Source organism: Poecilia latipinna, unplaced genomic scaffold (genome assembly GCF_001443285.1).
Source record: "Poecilia latipinna isolate Pla-1442-1.1 unplaced genomic scaffold, P_latipinna-1.0 Scaffold3132, whole genome shotgun sequence".
Lineage (NCBI taxonomy): Eukaryota > Metazoa > Chordata > Actinopteri > Cyprinodontiformes > Poeciliidae > Poecilia > Poecilia latipinna.
Window position 1 is genome coordinate 35,058 of NW_015115748.1, and position 23,626 is coordinate 58,683.

General features: G+C 38.4%; 1 protein-coding gene across 1 annotated transcript in view; it reads left to right on the top strand.

Moving 5' to 3' along the window:
- Nucleotides 1–20,725, top strand: part of LOC106940220 (protein kinase C epsilon type-like) — a 54,205-nt gene extending 33,480 nt beyond the window's left edge. Inside the window, exon 10 of the mRNA XM_015022899.1 lies at nt 19,900–20,725. Coding sequence (XP_014878385.1) covers nt 19,900–20,058 — 159 coding nt within the window. The 3' untranslated portion in view covers nt 20,059–20,725. The remainder of the gene's footprint in view (nt 1–19,899) is intronic.
- The last annotated feature ends 2,901 nt before the right edge of the window (nt 20,726–23,626 follow it).

Below are 23,626 nucleotides of genomic sequence, written 5' to 3' on the forward strand. Positions count from 1 at the left end.
TAAAGTATTTTTGACGGCAAAAATAGAAAATTTAGCACCAAGCTTTTGCATGTACTCCAAATTGTTCAAGAACAGCAGCTGATTTAATTTGGGTATACCTTTTCAGCTATTTTTGGTGATTTTGGTACCGTCAGTTAAGGGGTTAAGGAACACGGCCATATTTTTCTAAAAGCAACAACTTTCAACCCCAACAGCACATATTACATTTTTATGAGAAAAATGTCCTAGAGTATTGCATAGTAGCATAAACTTAAGTTAATGCATGTCACAAAGTGTAAGGAAAGTAACTTTCGTATCTGTGAATGTGTAACGAGGCGTATGTCTTAAAACCTTTCTGCAGTTTAATTTTTGGGGCTTTGGATCTATGTACCTCATTAATTTTTACCTTGGGCTAGCCCTGCAAGCACTTAGTGTAAAATGCCATTTTCAATAGACCGGAAGTGACCGAGCCGCTTATTCCCGAACGTGGAAACTGATGTGATAGGCAAGTCAGCCTCCAGGAAGACCTGCCCAGCTGCCGCCAGGACGTTCCACGGTGACCAGCACTGCTAAAATTTCTACAAGATTTCTATTTTCAATTATGCCTTTTAAAGCAGTTATATAACATAAAACGTAATATATTCATGTTCTGGTCTTAGCAACCTTGAAAGAATCACTGAATATTAACAAAACAGAACAATTCTTATTTCTGACCGCTACAAGATGGGTTTCTGTTTTAGCTGTGTCATAGTCATAAGAGAGGGAGTCGCACTAACCATGCGTGCGCTTCTACAGGTTTTTTTTTATGTGGTTTTGGGAACTGACGGTGATGGGGAGAAAAATATGTGATACTGACTCTTTTCTGGCAGCTTTTACCATTGTTTTTTGCATTATTGATAATACATAAAGTCATAAAAATAAACAGTGCATCACTTTTATGCTACGTTATTTAAATGAATAAATAAATTAATAAAAAACATGGAACATTTTTATTAAAGTTTGGAGGGAAAATTTGTTTTCCCTCCAAAAGAGAATCTGGACTCTTTTCTTTTTTAAAGAGTCCAGAATAATGTCAGTGTTGACAACAAACCAACAACCTTTAAGTCCCACTTCGGTCTGGAGGACCGGGGCTTTCGCGCTGCGGGTTCTCGTTCGGCCGGTGAGTCTCCACGGTCCCTCCGGTGGCCCTGGGGGTTCCCCTGGTCGCGCCGGAGCCCCGCGGAAGACGGAATAAAAGCGGCGGAGTCTCCCCGGACCCGGGCCGAAGACGGAGCACTGTCGGCGGGCTGACCCCGCCTAGGTGCCCCGCCGGAGGTCTGGAGCTCCGGTGGATGGCTCCCCACGCCCATCTTACACACCACACTATCCGACCGAACAGCACTCGTGGCCTGCCATGGAGGGCTCCCACTGGCCCCGGTGCCCCGGCACCGGCAGAGGGTTCCTCCAGCCTTGCAGGCTCGCCTCTAGACCCGGACACGGACGTTCCGGGGGCCCCTCACGCCCCCGCTCTACAGCTCCAGCCCGCGGTCGTCCCATCGGTAGCGAGATCCAGACGACCCGTCTGTCCCAGCCGTCCTACACTGGTCCCACCGCTGCGGCGGGGCTCTCGGTGTCCCTCTGTTAAACCTGACAGGATGTTGTTTTGTTGTAATGTAATCAGATTTGTGAAAGTCACAAAAAAAAAAAAAAACACATAATTTTGCCACCTGCTGCTGATTTTTATGTTGACGTAGTCATACGGACCCTTAGTTAAAATTTTTGGGTACCAAAGATAAAAATATTGCCAAAAATAACAACTAACCTGTGCAGGATTTCCCCCAGAAAACTTGCTAAACCTGGTGGTCAGGAAACCGAGGCGGTCCACCGGCGCTCCACCGTGTTTTTGTAGTAAAAGATGTTAAGCAGATGTAACATAGGGTGCGTTCACACTGCAGCCTGAAGTGACTCAATTCTGATTTTTTCGCAATTCCAATTTTTTTTGCCGGGGCCGTTCACACTGCCAGTAAATGCGACCTGTATGCGTTCTGCAGTGTAAACGGGCAAACGACCTGAAAGTGTCTCGCATGCGCAGTAGAGGGCGCAATAGCGTCAGCGTTCTAAGTGTTCTGCCAACTGCCATAAAAAGAAGAAGTGCTCAGTGTTTGCGGAAGTAAACATGGAGGCTAATGGGGGCGCTTAGCTTACATATTTGAAGTNGTTGTCCGGCCGGAGCAGCATATAAACAACTTAATCCTCATATAATCCGTCATGGTTGTTGTTTTTCTTCCCACTTGCGCTTATCAGGACGCAGAATAGTGAGATTTGTTGAGAAACAGTGACGTTGAGTTTGGATGAATGCGACCTGGACGTTAGGTTGCATTTGAATCAGATACGTATCGGATATGGGTCACAGTCGAAAAGAATCCGACCTGTGATGTTCACACTGCCATGAAAAGATCGGATACAGGTCGCAATACGTCAAAAAAATCGGAATTCAGTCACTTCAGGCTGCAGTGTGAACGCACCCATTGTATAGAATTCCACTTATCATTACTTCCAAATTTGGGTTCATGTGTAAAGGGAGAAACAGCACCCTCTTCTGGTGGTTGGCATGGTTAAATATAGTGAACACAGACATCTCATTGCCAGTTCATGAGAGATGGGCACTAGGTAGGTTCACTGAGTTTAACGCTCCGGTAAAATGTTATGTTAGCTTGTTGCTAACATGAAATGCTGTTCCTCGTAAGGTGCTGTACCCGCTGTGATGAACCTGATTCCTGATCAGTCCATATTTTGTTTCACACAGGTACATATTGTTTTATTTCTTTGTATTTCTGTCTAATATTAATGTATTAAATACGGCTGTTGCCCAGTTCATGAGATGGGCGTCAGGTGCTGTGCCCGCTGTGATGAACCTGATTCCTGATCAGTCCATATTCTGTTTTGCACAGATAAACGTTTCATCTCATCCTGTCTCTTGGCCCTTATTCACACAACGCAGAACTGATTTATACTGATCGATCACGATTATCAAGGTTACACAAACAGGAAATGTAATAATATTACTGTGTAATTATGTTAATTCTCAACTTGACACTTTATACAGGAAAACATTGACAGTGAAACAGTATTTAAACCCACGACTAGTCTTAAAAATAAATAAAAAAAATACAATTAAAATTAATATCAATTATTTGCCCTTCTGTTTAATCCAAATTAAGTCAGCAGCTTCATAAGGCCTCCCAGGGCTTCAGGAGTTCATAAATGTTAATATTTTAACACAGACCACAGACACATAAATGTAACATTTGTTTACTGAGATTATCAATGCTGCTAAGTTTGATTTAATGGTTTACATACATAGATTAAAATATTTTAAATTGTTTAACATTTAAATGTAAGCTTTCAAGGAGCTGGCAAGTTTACTTTGTAAAAATTAAAAGAACAATATTCATAGATTGTTTTGTTACCATAGCTACAATCTGATTCTGAGAGTTTATCTTTGAGTTTGAGCTCCGTTTGTTCACAAATGCAAATTAGTAAACTTACTTAACACAGAAGCTGTTAGAGGTGCTGATGTTTTTAGCAGCAAGAGGGGCCCCTAAGTCAAATTCTGCTCCAGGCCTCATACAGCCTTGGACGAGATTTAAATCCGCTGCACTGCGCAGAGATGCGCAATTATTGCTTCTAAGGTGACTTTAGCAGGTCTTCCATTTCATATGTGTTGAGTTTTTAATAAGTCCACAGTAACTGTATGATCTCCGCGTGGCTGCACGCATTAACTCTGGCTACGTGGACAAAGCATTTGATATGATTTGGTGCATCGTGTAATCAGAAAAATAATACTAAAAAGAATAATATAACAATATAAAACCAGCGTGGTGTGTGACTTTGAGGACAGCGTGAAAGCTCTTCACCGGGGTGAACCTGCATGATGAGGTTAGTGCTGGTAACCACTAACGCTTCGTCAACCACAAGCACATACATAAACTGCTTATAAGCATCTCAACACGCGGGGGAGCGTGTTGAGATGTAAACACCACATGTAATTTTTTTGTTCACAAAGTTAAATCATTCTCATCGCCCCTCTGAAAGCGCCACTACAAGTTATTCCTGCGCTTCACATTGAGCTGCGTAACCAGAGCTGTGTGAAGCTGACATCCCGCCCAGGTCAAAAAATCCAGCAAATAGTCTGAGTGGTTAGTGCTCCGTTTGTTCAGGTTTATGCCGTTAAAATTTTCGTCTGTGCAGGTTTCGTTTCTGAGATATTAAAAATTATTTGTAGGTCATCCAGAGTTCACCATTGTTTTGGAGCACTGGTTGCTCCAAAACAAACCAAAGTGGGCTACTTCATTAGTATTCTGCTTGTACAGGTTTGTGCAGCTTTCATTTTCGAGATGTTAAAAGTTATAATTTTGGCCAATGACCTCACCAGCCCCCCATATTGCTCCAAAACAAACAAAAGTGGGCTACTTAGTTAGTGCTCTGTTAGTGCAGGTTTGTGCCATTAACTACCGCAGCAAAGTTGTTTTCAAGTTGGATATTGGGTCTTCGAGCTCCGCAGAGTAAGCTGCGCCTAGCTCAAGGTTGATCTGATTTATGAACGCTAATTTCGGCTAACCGTACTCTACCGCTGCCTCCTCAAGCGCTAAAAGGTTCACTTAGGGACTGCCAACAAATTGCCAAACCAAACACTCCTAAGAAACAAATGTAAATATATATCTTGCCTTGTGACCAACTGACACAAAATTCATGCTGTTACACGAGACACACTGTTCTCTAGTGAATTTTTATGTCACACTCAATATTTTTAATAATTTTAATAACTTCAATAACTACCAAGTCATGTGCCCTATTGACTCAAAATCAGTGTGAAACTGATCTTCAAGACTGGAGAGATGAGGTACACTCATTTTTATTGCATTTTAACATTTTTGATATTATTTTAGCATCTTTTTTTTGGTCAAAATTCAGTATTTTTTTTCTACAGCTTCTGGGTCATGTGACCCATTTACATTAAATCAGTATGAAATTGTTCTACTAGACTGTGAGATGAGGCACACCTGGATTTATTCCATTTCATGTGGGGCCATGTAGGGCCCATGTAGGTGGTGGCCCTAAATGGGCAAACCCATGTGGGGCCACCATGGAAACTGCAAACAAACCCATGTGGGACCCATATTGTCTGACCTCTTTAGTTTCTATCTCTGATTGACACACATGCTTTGCTTTTCCTCATTACCTCCCTCAGTGACCTTAGTTCAGAGCTGGATCACTCTTGTTGTGTTACTTGTCAAACTAAATTCAGATTTCTTCCTCTCAGATCTGGTTGATCTTTGCCAGGTCCTGGAATCCCAGCCATGTTTCCACCTCAGCACCAGCAGAGGTAGCATGTAATAATGTTTTCAACAAACTTGTTCCAGGTAGCAAAGATGTCTACCAGTTGTTCTTGTCAGGTTGTCTTCTTCTGGAAACGGAGAATTTGGATGATTTTTCTTCTTAGCCTTTCTGCACATTGTTTGCTTTATTTTTCCAAGTAGAGAATGTCCAAGTCCACATTTTCTGTTCCCTGTGCTCCCTGGATAGAGAAGAGACTGATGAAAACTTTCAGGCATTGGTCACATCCCATGAGATGTGAATGCACCTCAGCATTGTACCTTTAAATATATCATATTGAAGTTCATTTCAATCCAATTCAATTCAAAACATCCATGACTTTATAGTAAAAAGCAACGTTTCTCAGCTTACTGCAAGCCAAGTGTGTTCAAAGTTCGGTTGTGGGGCCATTTGAGGCCCTCAGAACATTTCTGCGTGGACAGATTCAAGAACAGTCTAAACTTGGTTTGCCACTTCAGGCAGTGGATGTAGATCCATGTTTGAAATCTATTTTGGGGTGAAATTTTTCTGATGCCAGGCCATTTAAAAAACATACAGACAAAATATTAAAATGAAAAATATAAGACTCAACGCAAAGTATTCGTCCAGGTTTTTGCTTTTTTGGGACCAAAAACATCATAGTGAATAAATTTGGCACAATAAAGCAACAGTTAGCCATACACTGTTCCTTTTACAAAAAAAACTCCCCCACAAAAATCCAGACAAAGATGAACAAGTTGAAATACAGTTTGCAGGTTTTCTTTTTTTATTTATTTATTTTTTAAATTCTCAACTACTTTTGGCCCACATGACAAAAACTTTTAACACTATTGCTTTAAGCACTCTGAATCTACAGAATTTAATTTAAATTTGAATATTTTCACTGATATTTACCTGTTTACCCATGGAGCCACCTGTTTTCCCTCTCCTAATCTTTTTGTCCTGTTGCATCTCCTGGAGAACCTTGGGGCAGAACTCGCTGCTCCTGTATGTTTCTCACACATTCATGATGCTGAATAGCAGGAAGGCCTATTATGTTCATCTCTTCAAGACATTTTGAAGGAAACACTAAAAATCTTTATACAAATGTTTTCCTATTGCCAGATAAGACTATTTGAAATCAAATGTGGATTTCTAAATTAATTTTTATGTAAAACAGCCCCCTCTTCAGAAGAAATCATTATGTTTCCCCGTGACGTCACTCATTTAAAAGTGTTTGTACTTTCTGTGACCTTTGCCCTACCTACACCTTCCCCTCCATGTCCCTCCTCCTCTTTCTCATTCTTCTTAATCGACTGTGGGATCGCAGCCGTTCCCCTATCGGCCTAATTACCACAGAGAAATGTAAATAACATTATGCAACTGTAACGTGTTGGGCCTCTTTTTTGAGGCTCACACCGATGTCAGGGAAGAAAGCGACAGAAAAAGCAACAAGAGGAAAATAAGGACAAAGAAAGGGACAGCTGGTTCTGATTTTTTTTTTCTTCCCTCCCTGATATGATGAAAAAGCGAGACGATAAACTGATCGAAAACGGGGCAGAATAGTCCGGAACCACATGCAGCACAGTGAAGAGAGAGTGTTTCTTTTTAACAAAGTGTAATTGGTGAACATCAGAGGAAGCAGAGGCGAGCAGAAACCAACCAGGTGCATTAGGGAGGCTTTGTTCTGGGCAGCTTGTGACAGGACAGGGACAGACTGATGGAGCGATGCAGAGAGATGAACAGATAAAGACAGACAGGGACATGAGGAGGTTCATACAGAGGACTGAGGCGGAACAAAATCCAACCAAAACAAAACAAAGCTGATTGAGTCATTGATGTTGAGTTTGAACTCTATCTACCATATCAGCAGCTTTTATTTATAACCAGCCTTGATGCACAATCTTTAAAACCAGTGACTTTAACAAAAGTTGCTACTCGAACCCTGAATGTTCAAGTTCAGGGTCCAATCACATTTCACAGTTAATATGTGAAATGTGATTGGATAAATATCAGGCATTTTCTTGGCTTCCTGTATGCATAAGCATCAGGAGAATACAAAAGCTTTACATCACATGTTCACAACTTCCCAAAAATACACAAAGTCAGACATTCAAAAGTTTTCAAGATGCATTTTTCTTGAGAAATGCATCTCCGCGTCAGTCTGATACAGAGCTAAAAAGTCTTTTTTCACAGCAATTTGTTTCACACAGCAGCAAGGAATAAAACAGCTCTCATTTCCTATTTAGCTATACTAGCACTCCAAATAATGCCAGCTAAACAGAAAATGGTTTAGCTAGCGTTTGTTTTATTTCGTTATTTGCAAAGAGCGTGTCACAAGTAAACCGAATATAGAGGAGGATAGACAAAGTAAAATTAGATTCAAACAAATATGTATATTTTATTGTGCTGCTAAGGATGTTGTTTTATAGTTGATTACTTGTAACAAGAGTTAATTTAGCAACAACTTACTATTGTATTTAATATAATAGCAGTGTGTTTAAAGTTTTTTACTGAATCTGGGAGCATAGTGCATAATCTCTTGAATCAAACATAAGGAGTGAAATTATGATTTTTTTTTTATCAACTCTATGAAATAGGAGGAAAGATTTATTTTATTTTTTGCCAAGATGTCTTGCAGAAACTGAAAATAGTTGAACATTTGTGTGATTTTAATCAGTTTAATCAATTGTAAATTATGCTAAGGTTGTAAGAAAGAACTACAATGGTGGCCAGTCTGCTATTCATCATTGAAGACCAAATAGAGGCCAGTAAGAGATTTCATCCCATTTCACTTTATGCACGTGTCTGAATGAACACTACAACGTTTCTCTGTTGCTAAGTGATGTAAAAAAAAACACAAAAAAAACACACACATCCTTAAAAGACAGAATATCCAATATCCAGCTTCGAGCTAATGAATATCCAGTAGAAACCATGCTTTGATCCAATGAACAACTCACATTGTTCTTTAAATTCACTATGAAAAAAAGTGTTAAAATATGATGTTACGTACACAGAAATTACCCAACTTAATGTATTTTCTTTCTTTTTATTTTCCTAAAGTTCTTCAATTAGTTCAGATTTGTTTGCTGCTCTGGGGCTTCAGTTGGAGCGTACAGAAACACTTTGGTAATTTCATCCTTGACAGGAGTCTTATTGACATAGCATGGTCCTCAGACCTTTACTTAGACGTTCACTTACTTAACCAGCACAGAGATAGCAGATCAGAGAACATTCATACCTTTGTGCTGTGAGGTGGACTGATTACCAGATTATCAAATAACCTTTATTTTTATTACCTATAGCAATCTTTTCTGTATTTTTTTTAACTCATTATTATATTGATTCTATATTTGAATGGTCTCAGCTGAGCCCATGCTGCCCAGTAAGGAGCCTCATTCCAGTTGCGTTTCCTTCATCTTGTACTAGCTGCATTCCACTGGAGTTAGTCACAGATCTGTGGCAGGATTAGGAGTGTTGAGACACAGTTTTGTCCAAAAGCAGCATTTATTAGTGTTCTGTCTTTGATAGAGAGATGTTGCCTGTCTGGCAATATCACTCTTATTCTGCTTCACCTGTTTTTAAATATTTGGATAAATTTTATTAGTTTTATTAGTTCTTATTACAAGATGTTGGAATGATTTTGTGTTGAAGGTGAAGCATTGAGGTTTCTCAGTGCCTCTAGAAAGGTTAGGCCAGTAATTATCCTCACAGCTAAGATTAAAATCAAAGTGAACTGAAAATATACTAAACTGTTTATTTAAAATTGTGGTTTTTGTTCACTGGTACACCACCAGTAATGACTATTCTTAAGAAATACAGTGCTGGAAGATTTGAATTTGGATCATTTATATGTCTCAGGACCTTCAAGAACACAAAACCTGTGCTGCAAATGTGATAAAAAGTCACCATATTTTTTTTTCTTTTCAGTTTTTGTTTTCTTGTTTTAGTAGCCTGTAAAAATCGACGCATTATTGACCTCCTCTGAGACCTTTGTGAAAGCCGTATTTCTTAGTGAAGCTCTGGGGTTCAAATGTGGCAAAATATATGATGAGTACAAACCTCGCTTTCACAGACATGAAGAGGAACATGTAACATTGCTGTGAAAAGTGATTCCTTCCTTACAGATTTAGTGTTTCTGTTTTTTCGTCACTCTTAATTTGGTGCATTTCCATTAAAAATTAGTGCAAAACGTTGATACTCAGATAATTATAAAACACATAATTTCTGAATTGTGGTGATTCCATTAAATAAGAAACACAATTAATCTGGTGTGACTTAGACTACTGTCATGCTGCAAAACCCAAGTAAGTCAATGGTCAGACAAGCTCGTTCATGAATTCCTCGTTCTGTTAAGCCCAGAACACGGCTTTGCTACCGCTGCATGCTCTTTGCCTGGTGGAATGGGACACTCACCTTCCATAAACAGACTACTTTTGTCTGGTCAGTTTCTAAGATTTTATTTGTTATTTTCAAACGTCTCAGAGATCATCAGGATGTCTTTGTAGTATTTGAGTGTTTCAGGTGTTTTTGGTCAACAGTGGATTTCACCCCACGGCTTCCTCTTGCATGTCAGGTTTGACTAGCAAACAGTGACTTTTACAGAAGCTGTCAGATCTTCAGATGTTCTGGCTTTCTGTTTTGTGATTCACTGGATGAGAAATTCATGCACTCATTATTTGAAAATTGTTTTCTTTTTATCAGGTTATCTTTGTCTAATATTTTTATTTTGTTACATTAAAGTGGGACAAACAAAAAAAGATTACATTTGATTGGCCTAATGCTTTTTCTCTCCACCGTGGCACCAACTGGACACGTGACAACATGTGTTACATGTGAATACAAGTAAACTATTATTCAATAGTTTACATGTATTCAGTGTGGCATGCAGTTCCTCTGATGTCCAGCAGGGGCTGACTCCAAAACACTTCTACAAATTAAAAGAAACTGACATTTCCAGGGGATCTGAAATAATTTTTTTCAGATAAAATTTTTTTTTTCTTTAGGTGTAGAGTAAAGACTCTACATCTGTCAGAGTTATACACTAAAAACAACTGTTTTACTTCGTTTTTTGCCGCACACCCAAACATCCATTCAGATACATCATTGTTAGATGTTGTATTTTAAAGTAACACCAGAAGGGCTCAAAGACAATTAGGAGTTCATTTTTATTTATTTATTGCTTTTGCTCTGAGTTGTTTTAAAACACATATTTATTTGTGTGTAACAATGTGATCTAAACCACAAACAGACTGTTGGAGGCTTTGAGTGAAATCACTCAGTGCATCTTTGCTGTGGCCTCTGTGTGGTAATGGCCAGCAGCCAAACAGTAATGGCTTGTAATGTTCCGAGGAAAATAGGGCAGCAATTCACTTTCCTTTTTTTCTTCTTCGTACATGGACAAAAGTTCAAACCCTCCTGTTGTTGTTTTTTTCTCCACCATTTTGAGTGATTATGATGAATGTATTTATTGTAACTTTATACACCGTGCTCATATTTACCAAAACAAAACAGTCTACAGTTTTTTTAGGAAATAATACACATATTTGGTTGTGCTTTGGAAAACTTTCATAATTTCAGAACTGCAACGTAACTGTTATCTAACCTCGATTTAATTGCATTAGCTTCTCAAATTAACCCCTCGTGCTTTAAGAGGACTTTCCATAACTTCCGTTTGATGATCATCTTCAGATTAGATTAAAATTATAAATAACAGTTTGAAAAGACAGCCATGTTGTAGAAAAGTACTTAATACACATCAATTATTACATTTGTGCTAATATGGTATGGTTTACAAGAGCAGCTTCACTATTTTTCTTTAATTTAATATTTTTTTCCCACCCTTTAATAGTTTTCTAATTTAAAATCATCTTCACTTTACCTACTTTCCTACAAAATCTCTTCTGATCTCCAGTTCTGTTTGGTGAGCTTCTTCTAATGACATTCTTACAAAATTTTACAACTGATAATGTTGAACTTCTACTGATTACATAAAGATGCAAAACAGGAACAGACGAGGACAAACGGCAATTTAAATATCACTTATATCGATATTTTCTGATCTGAAAGATTTTTAAAGGAATATTGTTATTAGCCTCGGTGTTGTATAAGCTGATGTGAAAATATATAATATCGAAATCATCTGTACTCTTCCAACTATTGCCAACACCCTCTACTGTATTTGTATTTTCCAGATTGATGATGACATAAGTTTCTGAATGACTCTTCATTTTTGTATCAGATTTCTGCCAGCACCAGCTGCTAAATCTGAGCTAGCAGTTTAGTGAGAGTGTTGTGATCTGTGTTTTCTGTGCATTTATTTTGAGGTTTTTCTGTGTTTATTAGCCTGTTCCCTTGTGAGTCTCTGTCTTCCCTTTTGATTGTTCCCAGCTGTGTCTCGTTTCTTTGATTACCCTCCCAGTGTATTCAGTGCCACCTATTGTCTTCATCTCTTGTCGGATCCTCGTCGTGTGTAACAGCCAGTTTCCCTGTGCCGTAGTGTTACGTCTTGCTCCCTGTTGTCCTGTTCCGTGGATTATTGTGATTAAATTATCATCATCATCACTTCAACCTGGGTCTGCCTGCGTCCTCCCTCACCACCTCACATCATGACAGGGAGGCTTCTTTAGAGATAATGTTGATTATATATCAAAAGTCACTTTATTCGGCATTAAAATGATTTGTAATTCAACAAGGCAGGAATAGGCAGTAATTATTTATAAACAAAAGCAACGTGACTTTTTAAACCGTTTTAACAACTTTCATTAGCATGTCTAGTATTGCTAACTGGACTTCTTTGTGTATTTTATAGGCTTTTAAATGTGTGTCGTGTGACAAAGTCTTCCAACAGACTACCAAAATTTCCAAACCCCTTAAAGTCATGGCAACCAGCAGACATGGAGTCTTACTAGAATAAAAAAAAAACTATTATTTTATTTATAAGAATGACAAAAATGTTTCGAAATGATAAGCTGGGTCCAAAATAGAAGTCAACATAACAGAATCTGACTAAGGTAACAGCACTTAGTCAACAAATCCCTTTTAAGAAGTTTTAAGACTCCCTGCAACTACCGCTTAACTACCACTGCTACTTACAACTGAAGGCTAATTTATTTCTTGATTTTCAAAATATATCTAGCTGAATGGAATGGACTGAAGGCTGATTTTAAACAGACTGTAAAAACACAAACCTTAATGTCTAAGGAAGAAAACCAGCATAGTAAATAAATAATAGTACAAATCTATAAATACAGTTAATCAGACATGTCAAATTATTTTCATTTAACCAAAAAGTTTGTTTGTAATAGTAATAATTTAGAGGCTGTGTCTCAAAACATAATTCAACAAAGTAAAAGCAGTGTGGTTTATTTAATAATTCTTCTAAGAAAATTACGTAAATGCTATTTCCAATAAGAAGAAATATGTTTGTCATATAAAAATATAGTAAATCTGTAGGGTTAGCTATATTCATTCTGAGTTTTGTTCTATAAATCCTCATATGTTATATTTCTTGAAACAAAATCAAATGTAGTTTATCATCAGCATCATTTGGTTGACAACCACAGTGCAGCAGCATGTCATGATTGTCTGGAAACTCTTCCAGGAGCTTTTTTCTGGTATACAAATGAATCTATCTAATTTGGAATAAAAAGTGTCGTCCCTCTCAAACTGTTCAGTTACTAAAGTTAGATTCACCAGCATAATACCTCTAGATGTACCATGTGGGTTGACGTCATTGTTAAAGTATTTCTCTGCCAAAAGATATGACAGCACCAGCCTTTCCTTAACATTTCTGTGTGTGTGTGCGTGCGTGTGTGTGTGAGACAGTAAACAGCGTGCGTTATTGGTTATATAAGGCTGCAAGTTCAGACGTGGCGACATATGTTTCAGCAGGGTGGCATTCTGAGGGCATGGCGCACACAAACACCACAGACACGTACACACAATACCAAGATAACCATCGAGACATTATTGTCTGTGGATCATCTGGCTGTGGGCCTATAGAACAGGGAATGTGTGTGTGTGTGTGTGTGTGTGTGTGTGTATCAGCAGAGGGGAAGCTAGTATCTGTACATTTGTAATTACAGTCAGGAAATGTTTATTCATGTTTGATTGGGTGGGACCAGTCGGGACATTTAAACAAACTATTTGAGCATCCTGTTTAAAGTGGAGGGAGAAAAGAGGCGGAGCATTGCTCAGTTATGTAACACCCAATCCTGACTCCCCCCGCTTTAAAGTGACAGCTTCAGCTCTTTGTCTTGTTCCTACAATAATGTCTACTTCAACTTCATGCTGTGTGTCAATTAGCCGTTTAAATTCTTTTGTTTTTGTATAGTCATAGTCACTGTGGGTCATTCTGTGTCAATAAAACGGAGGGAACTGTGGTCGCTCATGCAAAGCTAGTTCCAGATAACAACGACATGAAAATTAGGCTGCAAATCTGATTTGCAGTAATACTTTAGGAAATGTTTTATCTGTTTGGCTATCTGGTCATTAGGTGTTCAGGCAAGATAGACCAACTCTTCATTTTAAGCCTTTAAATTACTTAAACCTGCATTTCCATATACCTTAAAACTGCTCAAATGGGAATTATGAAATTAAATTTACTTAATGGAAACGCTCCAATTTTGTAAAAAAAAACAAACAAAAAGAAAAACCCTCCTGTTTTTAGATTAAAAAGTTTTTGTGCTGGAATCAGTTTGTTTTTCAGTTGTGTTGAAATGAGAATATTTTACAAAACTGCAATAGAAACACTTTTATTCTCATCACATGATCAACTACTGGGATGTCACTAACACCAATGAAGAAGAAGACAGGAAAGTGTTTGGAGGATAATGACGTGATATGATTTTTAACCACTTAAAACAAACTTATTCACATGTGATTGTATTTGTATTACTTTTTACTGTATTACTTTTATTTGATGGAAATGCCACTATTGCAAACACAGTTTTGTGCTCATCTATAATGAAATGCAGGTACTTTTGCCTAGAAATTGGAATCACCAATTGCCATAAATGTAATTTTTTGAAATTAATTTATCTCAGTAGTATCATTATACCACTAGTGCAAATGTTATTAGCAAAACTTGAAAATTATTTCTGATATACAAAAAAAGGTTTTCACTCTACGAACAGCTGTTTGTGGCTGTTTTTAGGAAGTATTCAACAATATAATTTAAAGTCAAGAGTGACGCATCAAAATTATGAATCGTTACCACTGTTGGATTACATCCCTCAGTCCTACAAGAACTTCTCTAAATTTGAAAACATGCTTTTGTTTTTGGCTGCTGCAGTGAAAGATGAAGCAAAACCAAAGATTAGTTAGTTAGTTTGAACATTAGTTTGTTCAGAAAAAGATAAAATGAAGGAAAGTGTGGAGTGTTTCTAGCCATGTCATCCAGGCCTTATTCAGGTACGTTATTTTAAAGGAATGGTTTTAGGTACAAAAAATTGAGCTACTGGTGATTTGGTAAAAATAATTGTTCCTGAATGTTGAAATAACTTGTGCTGCTGTGAGCAACATATTTATTTTTTTATTTTTATACCACAAAAAATGACTTCCTGCCAGGCTGTTATCTCTGCCTGACCTTTCCTGCAACAGGAAATGTTTTAGTGTGACATTAAATACGGTGTATGCTGATCTAGAGTTGCACAGTTTGACTTTACCAAGTGGTTACAGAGTGTGTGCCGGATAGAAATAGTCGTGTTTGGTCACCTGCAAAGACTAGTATTAGACTCTTGCTCCATGAGACTTGGGCCATAAACTGTTTTTCTAACCTGACCCTCAGGTAAAGACAAAATTTTCTCTTTTAGATGCACCATCTAAACATAGATGTATCATCTTTTAAATAAAAGCCTAGTTCACACACTTCCTGTGTCTTTCTTAAGGTTTTGGAGGAAACAACGAACAAACTCTCAGTTTATGTTTCTCTAACTTAAAGTGCAAACACTGGTTACTCCTGCTATGACTCTTGACAGATCTCTCTTTGTTTCTTATATATGCTGCTGTTTATATCACAGCTATGTCTGCAACACACACACTCTCTCTCTTTTATTTCCTATATGAAGAAAGGGAGGTGGGCTTCAGGAAGGGGTTGTTTTCACTCTACCAAGGGAATAAGGAGGCACAGAGGGCGTGGTGTGCTGCAGTCAGTGTTTTATGAAGGTATATGATACAAAAAGGCTTTCATGAAGGTGCTTTGAAAAGAAAAAAATCACATTAAGTGTCAAACCTCTACTACTGATTCAGAAAAAAACATAATCACTTCCTAATAGTTATAATATATTTCTAAGCACCTTCCAAAAAAGCCAGGGTCACTTCACACAGCAAGTACAAAATGAAAGTAGAATGAAAAGTTAAAATGCAAAATAGAGTCATCATAAATACTTAAACAGAGTTCTTGAACTTGGTATTCATTTCAAGATTTGGTATTGCAGATATATATCATTATGAGCGGTTTGAGGTAAATATAGGAGGGCAGGAAGTTTTGTTCATACAGATTGTTTGCAAGATCTTGAAGTAAATTTGCGATGTAATGAAGTTTGAATGGACAGGAGTAACTAGTAGAAGATGTTCTGGTAGCAAAAGTTGCTACCAGAACAACTTTTCTGGTAGCAACTCAGAAAACACTTCTGAGTGTCAACTCAGAAGTGTTTTCAGTTTCTTTGGAAAAAGATTTAGGTGGACCAAAATGTCCACCTAAAAGGTGGTCCCAAACCTTTTTATTATCGTGGACCGGTCAAAACTTGGAAATTTTGCTGCAGCCTGGTGGAGGGGGGCGTGAACCGTCAGATAAGGCTTCTGCATGTTGTTGTTCTCGCTAAATTCTGAATATAACCAATTTGGGTTGTCTTGGCCTTTTTTATCGCAGCCTGTGGGGTTTTCCTTGACTGGGAACAAGAACACAACCTGCTGAATGTGACAGGTAGCCAATCAGAAAGCGTGGTGACGTAAGAACAGAGGGGAATCCCAAACAGCTCACATATCGCGCAACTGTGAGTCCGGTGGATATCGGAGATGATATGTGGAAATGTTTATTATTTTATGTAAAGGTCGTTATTATATATGTTTATTCAGTTAAAAATGTTAACTATGAAAAAACATAACTCACCTCCAAATCATAGTGCAGCAAATAGAGCGGCTGCTCCCGTTGTCTTTTATCCACCGCCTTTTATTTTTGTTACGTCTTTTATCTTTTAAAATGACTCCACAAACTTTCACTATTGCTTCTACATCGTCATCCGTGTTTGGTTATTCTAAATTCTCGCTATGTTGGGGGTTTTGTGGATTTTCTTCTGGAATCGCGATGTTTGTGACTGGAATCGGTTCGTGTTGCTCCTGCCTTGGACACACAAACCGATCGAAACTGTTGTACTTTTATCAGCTCTGTGGTCACAGAGGTTTGGAGAATCGGCCAACAATTCTTAAATCTTGCCGTCTAAACCAGACTTAAGACTCACAAGCTCATCTCATCTCATCTCGACCACTGCCCAAACGCTCTGACTCTGGTCGCTATGGTAACTTTTACATATCCCTTCAAAATAAGATACAGATGCGCCACAAAAACGAGCATTTTACTTTTGTGAAAATTTTAGCTCATGATAAAGACTAACAGGAGCCCTGAGCTTGTTTCTCTGCAACGAGACGGTCCCATCTGGGAGTGATGGAGACAATGACACCTGAAGTGTTGCTTATATGCACTGCGTGCTGGGTCTCTACATGGTGAAGCAGTTTGAAGGCTTCATTGCCTCATTAGCGAGCCGGTTGTTGACATATCGCAACCAGCTATATGTTGCGACCGGCTATATGTCGCAACATATAGCCGGTCCAAGCCGCTCTGCCGCATCTTACGCAGAGCGGGCTTGTAATGTGGGAGTCACCTACCGGTCCGGGATAAATCCATTCTCCTTGTCTCTTCTCTGGGCCTTTTCCCCTTTGCAAAGAAACTTTCCAAAGACACCTGATCTGTTTCTTACTCATTTTGCTGCTTGTGGGCTCAGTGTTGGCGCGCAAGTAACCGAGAGAATCCGGTTAAAGGATTTTCAAAATAAAAAATCCTCCTGACTCAAATAATACATAAAATAAGCTTATATTAATATTTAATTATTTCTTGCGCGGCCTGGAACCAATTGGTCCACGGACCGGTACCGGTCCACTGACCGGGGGTTGGGGACCACTGCTCTAATGCAAAAAAGGGGGAGAATAAGACCAGACGAAAAGTGTTAAATATTGTCAAGAGGGCTTTGGGGTGATTTGGGCTGGCCTTTATAAACGGCACACAGGGACAGTCTAGGGCAGGGGTGTCCAAACTTTTTGCAAAGGGGGCCAGATTTGGTGTGTTAAAAATGTAGGGGGCCGACATTGGCGGACGTTCTTTACATGGAACAGCAATATATTTAAACACATTTCAGCAAGCCATTCTGTTTTACATTTGCTTTTTATTTTAATTTCAGCGATCTTAAGCATGTCTATAGGTTCATTTGAAACATGCATATCATATGCAATTGAATATTCACTTAACTTCACTTTTTTAACACTAACTTTTTTCTAACGATAATTACAGAATTTTTAAATAAAATAACAGAAAAATGAGCAAGTAATAGTCATATCAACAAGTGCAGGGCTCATTTCAAATATGACATATTAGTAAATGTTGATTAGATTTTTAAAAGTTTATTATTCTGGAGTGAAAACTGAAAACTTGTCTGAATTTATGACTGATTTTGATCTTAAAAAACAAAATTTATTCAGAGACTTATTGTAAATGACTTGCTGCATTAATGTGATACTGAGGTCTGGACTGCAGCACATAGGCCAGGTCTAGCTCAAAGGCAGTGGTACTGATGTGCAAGAATGTCTCGTAAGTGAGAGTTATTTAAGTTCACAACCGAGAATGTCTTATCACAAAGACGTGGACTAGGGTTGCAACCCGTACCGTATTGAACCGAAACGAAACGCGATTTGCTCCGTTTTCTACAAATGTTTATGTATAATAAAGAAGTGGTCCCCGAGTACTTTATATAGTCGGCTGCCCCAGTCATTGTTTCACTCACGGTGTTGCGATATTGCGTCCAACTGCCGCAGTCGCACCCCCCTCCCCACCCCACAAGACTAGGACGACGCGTCCCTTATTTTGATTTCTGACAGGTGGCAACCCTAACGTCGGCCCAAACAAGCTTAGCATTTTCTTACCAAACCGAATCTCTCGAAACCTGTCCTTATCCAGCTGTCGGTAAAAGTTCGCAAGAGAAAGCTGCTGGTGCCAACCTGCTGGCGGCTCTCTGCGTCACTCTGCAGCTCAATGAGCTCCAGCTGCAAATGGTCTGAGTCACAGGGCTGCTGCCCTCTAGTGGTTAAATGAGGAACAGCATTTAGTGTGTAAGCTCCGCCCTATGCAGGTAACAGTACTGCTGCCCAATGTATTAATGCTACGTGTGGGCCAGACGTTATTGATTTTATGACAGAGGCTGCGGGCCGGATGAAATTTGACCACGGGCCGCATTTGGCCCCCGGGCCGGACTTTGGACATGTCTGGTCTAGGGCCTGTAGTTTATAGGCATTTTTTTGTTTTGTTTTGTTTTGTTTTTTTACAAATCCATGTTTTGCAAAAATTGTACTCTACATAAAACTTAACACACATCAAGTGAGGTGTTTTGATAATGTTAGATTTTTTAAATATAAACAATACAAGTAAATAAATCAGTAAAATCTGAACGTTGTAAAGTTAGAGTACATCTTTTTGGGATCAACATGTAGACATCTACCAAACCTTTTAGGCCAAAAATGCATTAATTCACACCTACTGATGTGTTGGTCCACCTATCAGTGAACTGTCATTTGCATGAGTATGAAACAGATTTGGTACCAGAACCAGAACAGATCCAACCCACATCCTTCTAAATCCGATCCGGCTTAATACAAAACCTTGAGGAACACCTGTGGTGTCTGATCTCAATGTATAGCTGGTAGGCACAAACCTACCAGCTGAGGTTTGTGCCAGTCATTCATAAATTGCATGTCCAGTAGCAAGTAATGGGAGGAAATGTCAAAGCTCAAAGTCACACTAACAAAGATGATAATGGTTCTTTCATCAGCTGCCATTAGGACGTATTTGTAGATCTTAACTGAACCTGGAATTGTTGATAGAGCTGTTCAGATGTCTTTATTTATTCTGGTCAGAACTAAAGACATGAAACAACAAGAATTTAATAAAATGAAGCCTAGGGATAAATTCAAACTGGAACATGTCTATAATCTTCATACGCAGTGGCTCATTCTCTCTGGCAGCAGTTACCAACGCCAAAGATTTTCTCAATTAAACTTTCTAATACCACACTCTTTCTGTGTGAGTCTTTCCAGGTTGAACTGCAGTCATGTCACTAAAACTTTCCAAGAAGAAATCAGTGTGGAAGAAAACCTGAACAATAAATGGAGGCCAACTATAGCCCCTACAAATATGTCTTCAGTAAACAATAATGGAATAAAGCTAATTGTTCCCGTCATTCTGCTTCACTATAAACGACTGTAGCTACATCATAAATTCAGGGCATCTTTCATGCGTCTCCCACTTTCTGGGACTAGGACCGTCTGTTCTTCGTAATGGAGTACGTTAACGGAGGCGACCTGATGTTCCAAATCCAGCGGTCTAGGAAGTTTGATGAGGCGCGCTCCCGATTCTACGCCGCCGAGGTCACGTCTGCGCTGATGTTCCTGCACCGGCATGGAGTCGTTTACAGGTAGGAGCCACGGCTTTCGACATGCTTTGACCGCAGCTTGTTGAGAAGTTTGGTCTCTGGTTGGCTATATCTCTTTCTTTTTTCTCTCTCCCCTCTGCTGTCATTTGATATTCTGTGAAGTTTGATGCTTATTTGATTTAATGCCACCAACTATGATCTGCATTATGGAAGAATTCCTCTTTAAAGGATTTCTCTGGAGATGTGAAGTAAATTGTGCCATTTGGCAAACTTGAGTATTGCAGCTTATACATATGTTTCATATGTTTGTATTTTCCATCATAAATAAGAATTCTTCTTATTTATGATAGAATAAATTGTTCCATCCAAGTTAGAGGCATTTTTTATGCCTCTAACTTAGAAGCTGCTTGTAATTATGCCTCAGTGATTACTTTCACTTTTGATAACATCAGATGTTCTAAATAAATGATTATTCTTTCAAGAATTGATTTCATAAACACCAACTAAACAAAACTGCAGTGGTGGGCACATTTCCGTTGATCCGCTAATGTGCTAGTAACAGAGGTTTTAGCTTAACACTTTTGCTAACTTTGGAAACATTTAGTGCACTTAGCTTCCCCTAAATAATTTTTCTGGATAAATTTGAAAGCGATAATTTTCTTGGGCGTTTGGTAATCTTCTGGCTGAATAAACTTTGACATCTGTGTTGAAGTTTTGGTCATCGACTGTTATGAATTCTTCAAATAATCTGTTCATTTTCATGCTTTAATTTTGGGATTGTTTAAGCAGTAACTTCACTACCTCTCCTTTCTCTTTTTTTCAATAACCATTTATATAAACAAGAAACATACTGGAGCAAAGTAAAACGCAGACAACAGAGAACAAGGTACAAATAGAAATATAATATCTAAGAGAATTCTAAAACAGTAGAACTAAAATTTATGCTTTGTGCTGTAGGATTTGTGCAACTAACATTTTAGCTAGCTGTGTCCACTGTTGCAAAACTGAACAGTCACTTATAAACATAACATAAATGCTCTACAACAGATCAGAGAGTCAGAACTCCAACACAGCATGAATAAAGATACGAGACTCCTAACAGACAAATCCTCCATCACGGTCAAGAATGCCATGACAATGGCAGTTTAGAAAGTCACAGTGGTTTGAGACATGATCAGAAATTAGGAGCTAATTATGCTGATTTCATCAGTCTCTGCTTCAATAGTAAATATAATATAAATTTAACACCTTTCAAATGTAAAATTTTAAGCACAGAAAATGTGACCTAATCTGAGGCTTTGCTTGTTTGACGTCATTCTGGGACGAGGAGCTAAAGCTAAATTTTTTCCTGTGAAAACATGAAAGTGACGGATCTTGATGGTTGAGCTAACAATGGTCTGGCTGGAGACGTCACCATGACTCCAGCAGGAAGTTGTGTGATGTTATTTTATCATGTCTGTTGTTGGCCTTTCATGGTGTGCTCTGGAGTTCAGTCACAGTGACATGTTTCTAAATATTTTCTCCAGTTATGAAATTTTTACTTTATGACCTTTTTGGATCTGCGTGTCAAGATTTCCTCACTGTGCTTTTGTTTCATGCGTCATCTGTCTGTGCAGACCCCTCAGCCATAATATCATTGTCAACTGACTGCAAACACATAGGTGTTTGCAGTCTATGCTCACAAAAGCAAGCATAACACCATTGTGGCAGACAGATGATCAGTTTCATTTCCAAAAATATCTGCAGGAAGAAAAGGGACTTTACCTTTTGTGTTCTTTTTTCCCCTAACATATTTAATTTGGTGTTTTTGTGTATGTGACCTTGTGTTTTCCTTGCACTTTTTTTTTAAAGAGGCTTTTTGTATTTGATAGATGGCTTAACTTGAGACTTTTTCTCAAAATCAGTTTTTCAATAAAAATATCATCTCCTGCTATAAATTAACCCTAACCCAAATATCTTAAAATGTCCTCCCTACACTTTGGAAGCCAATAATCACTTAAAGTATGATTACACACCCTTCAAGTATTTTCCTCTGTAAAGTGTGTAAATGTTTCCAAATGGCTAAGGTTGACATTACATTCCATACAAATGATCTTAAACACTCAGGTGAGAACATTTTAGCAAAATATAATCACCAGACAATATTCTTAATGTTGACAGAAAATGCTGCAGCAGCTGAACTATCATTAAACTTTGGTTGGTTTTCTAGTCAAGCTGGATGCCAGTGATGTCTGTAATTTCACTCTACAAGAAAATAAAAAAAAAACAGCTTGATAAGCCTTTACATGAAGATATTGAAGATTTTAAGAACTATGTTTAAAAAATAAAAGCACCACCTTAAACCAGTGCTAACCTCTTAAAGGATTTATAAATAGTACCCCAAACTAAGAAAGATATATCTGTATAGAAGGTGAGTAAACAATTACAATTGATTTTTAATACATTAATCCACAATACCTGTTGTCTTTGAACTGTACTTTTTGGTCTGATCATAATTGTTACGTAAGCAGATGCTGATCATCCTCTGTGTGAATCTGAGGTCACAGCAGTGACGACTGACACTGAGCTTTGAGTCTGTAGTGAGCTTCACAGTAAGCAGAGACATTCGACAGCCAACTGTGATGTTTGAGAGGACCATTAATAAAGCACTATGAAATATCAATGTTTTTTTGTTTTTTTTACACTGATTCAAACATCAAGACTAAGAAGTTATAATCTGGTGGACTGGGTATATATCTGCAAGGTTTCATGATTGATGCTACCATGACCAGGGAAGCAAATGGTGACAACAACAATCATATTCTTATGAATTAATACATTTACCATTTAATGTTCCTATTTGATCAGCAAATCTTTCCACATGGGAATCATTCTAAGTAGTAACAACACTGGCGTTCGCATCTGATGCTTTTCAGAAAGCCCATTACAAAGACGCTAAAGCAAACAGACCTTTACTCTAACGCCTTTGAATCAATTGAAAATCTAAAATGCCTATTACTGTGTTTTTCTGTAGAACACAACTTCAAATTATTCAAGGAAATTTTGACTATTAGTTTTTTTTGTAGCAGTCGAAGGCTTAGCAGCATCCGTTAAAGGGACCTGCCAATATCCCTTGCACAGGTCTAAAGTACTTATATATTTAGCCTGGCCAACACATTTAATGAGGTCATCCAACCTTGGTAATGGGTAAGCATCAAAGTCTGATTGAGCATTTACCTTTCTAAAGTCAATGCAAAAACGGATACTCCCATCTTTCTTGATCACCAAAACCACTGGGTTGCTCCATGGTGGATGATTCAATCACGCCCAGCTTCAACATGACCTCAATTTCCTCCTTTAACACAGGAGACATCTTCTCTGGGATACGATACATTCGCTGTCGAATGGAAACACTGGTCTTCAGACAAATATCTTGTTCCACCAAGTTTGGTTGTTCTTTGAAAAGATCTGAAGGAATAATTGCCTCCAACTCCTGTTGCTGGGTGAGAGTGAAATAACAGAGTATTTTACAGATGGTAACTCACCCTCATCATCTTCCTCTTGCACAGCACGCACAAAGCACTGCTGACTAAGGGGTGGAGCCCAGGATTTCCATTCCTTAAGCAGATTGATAT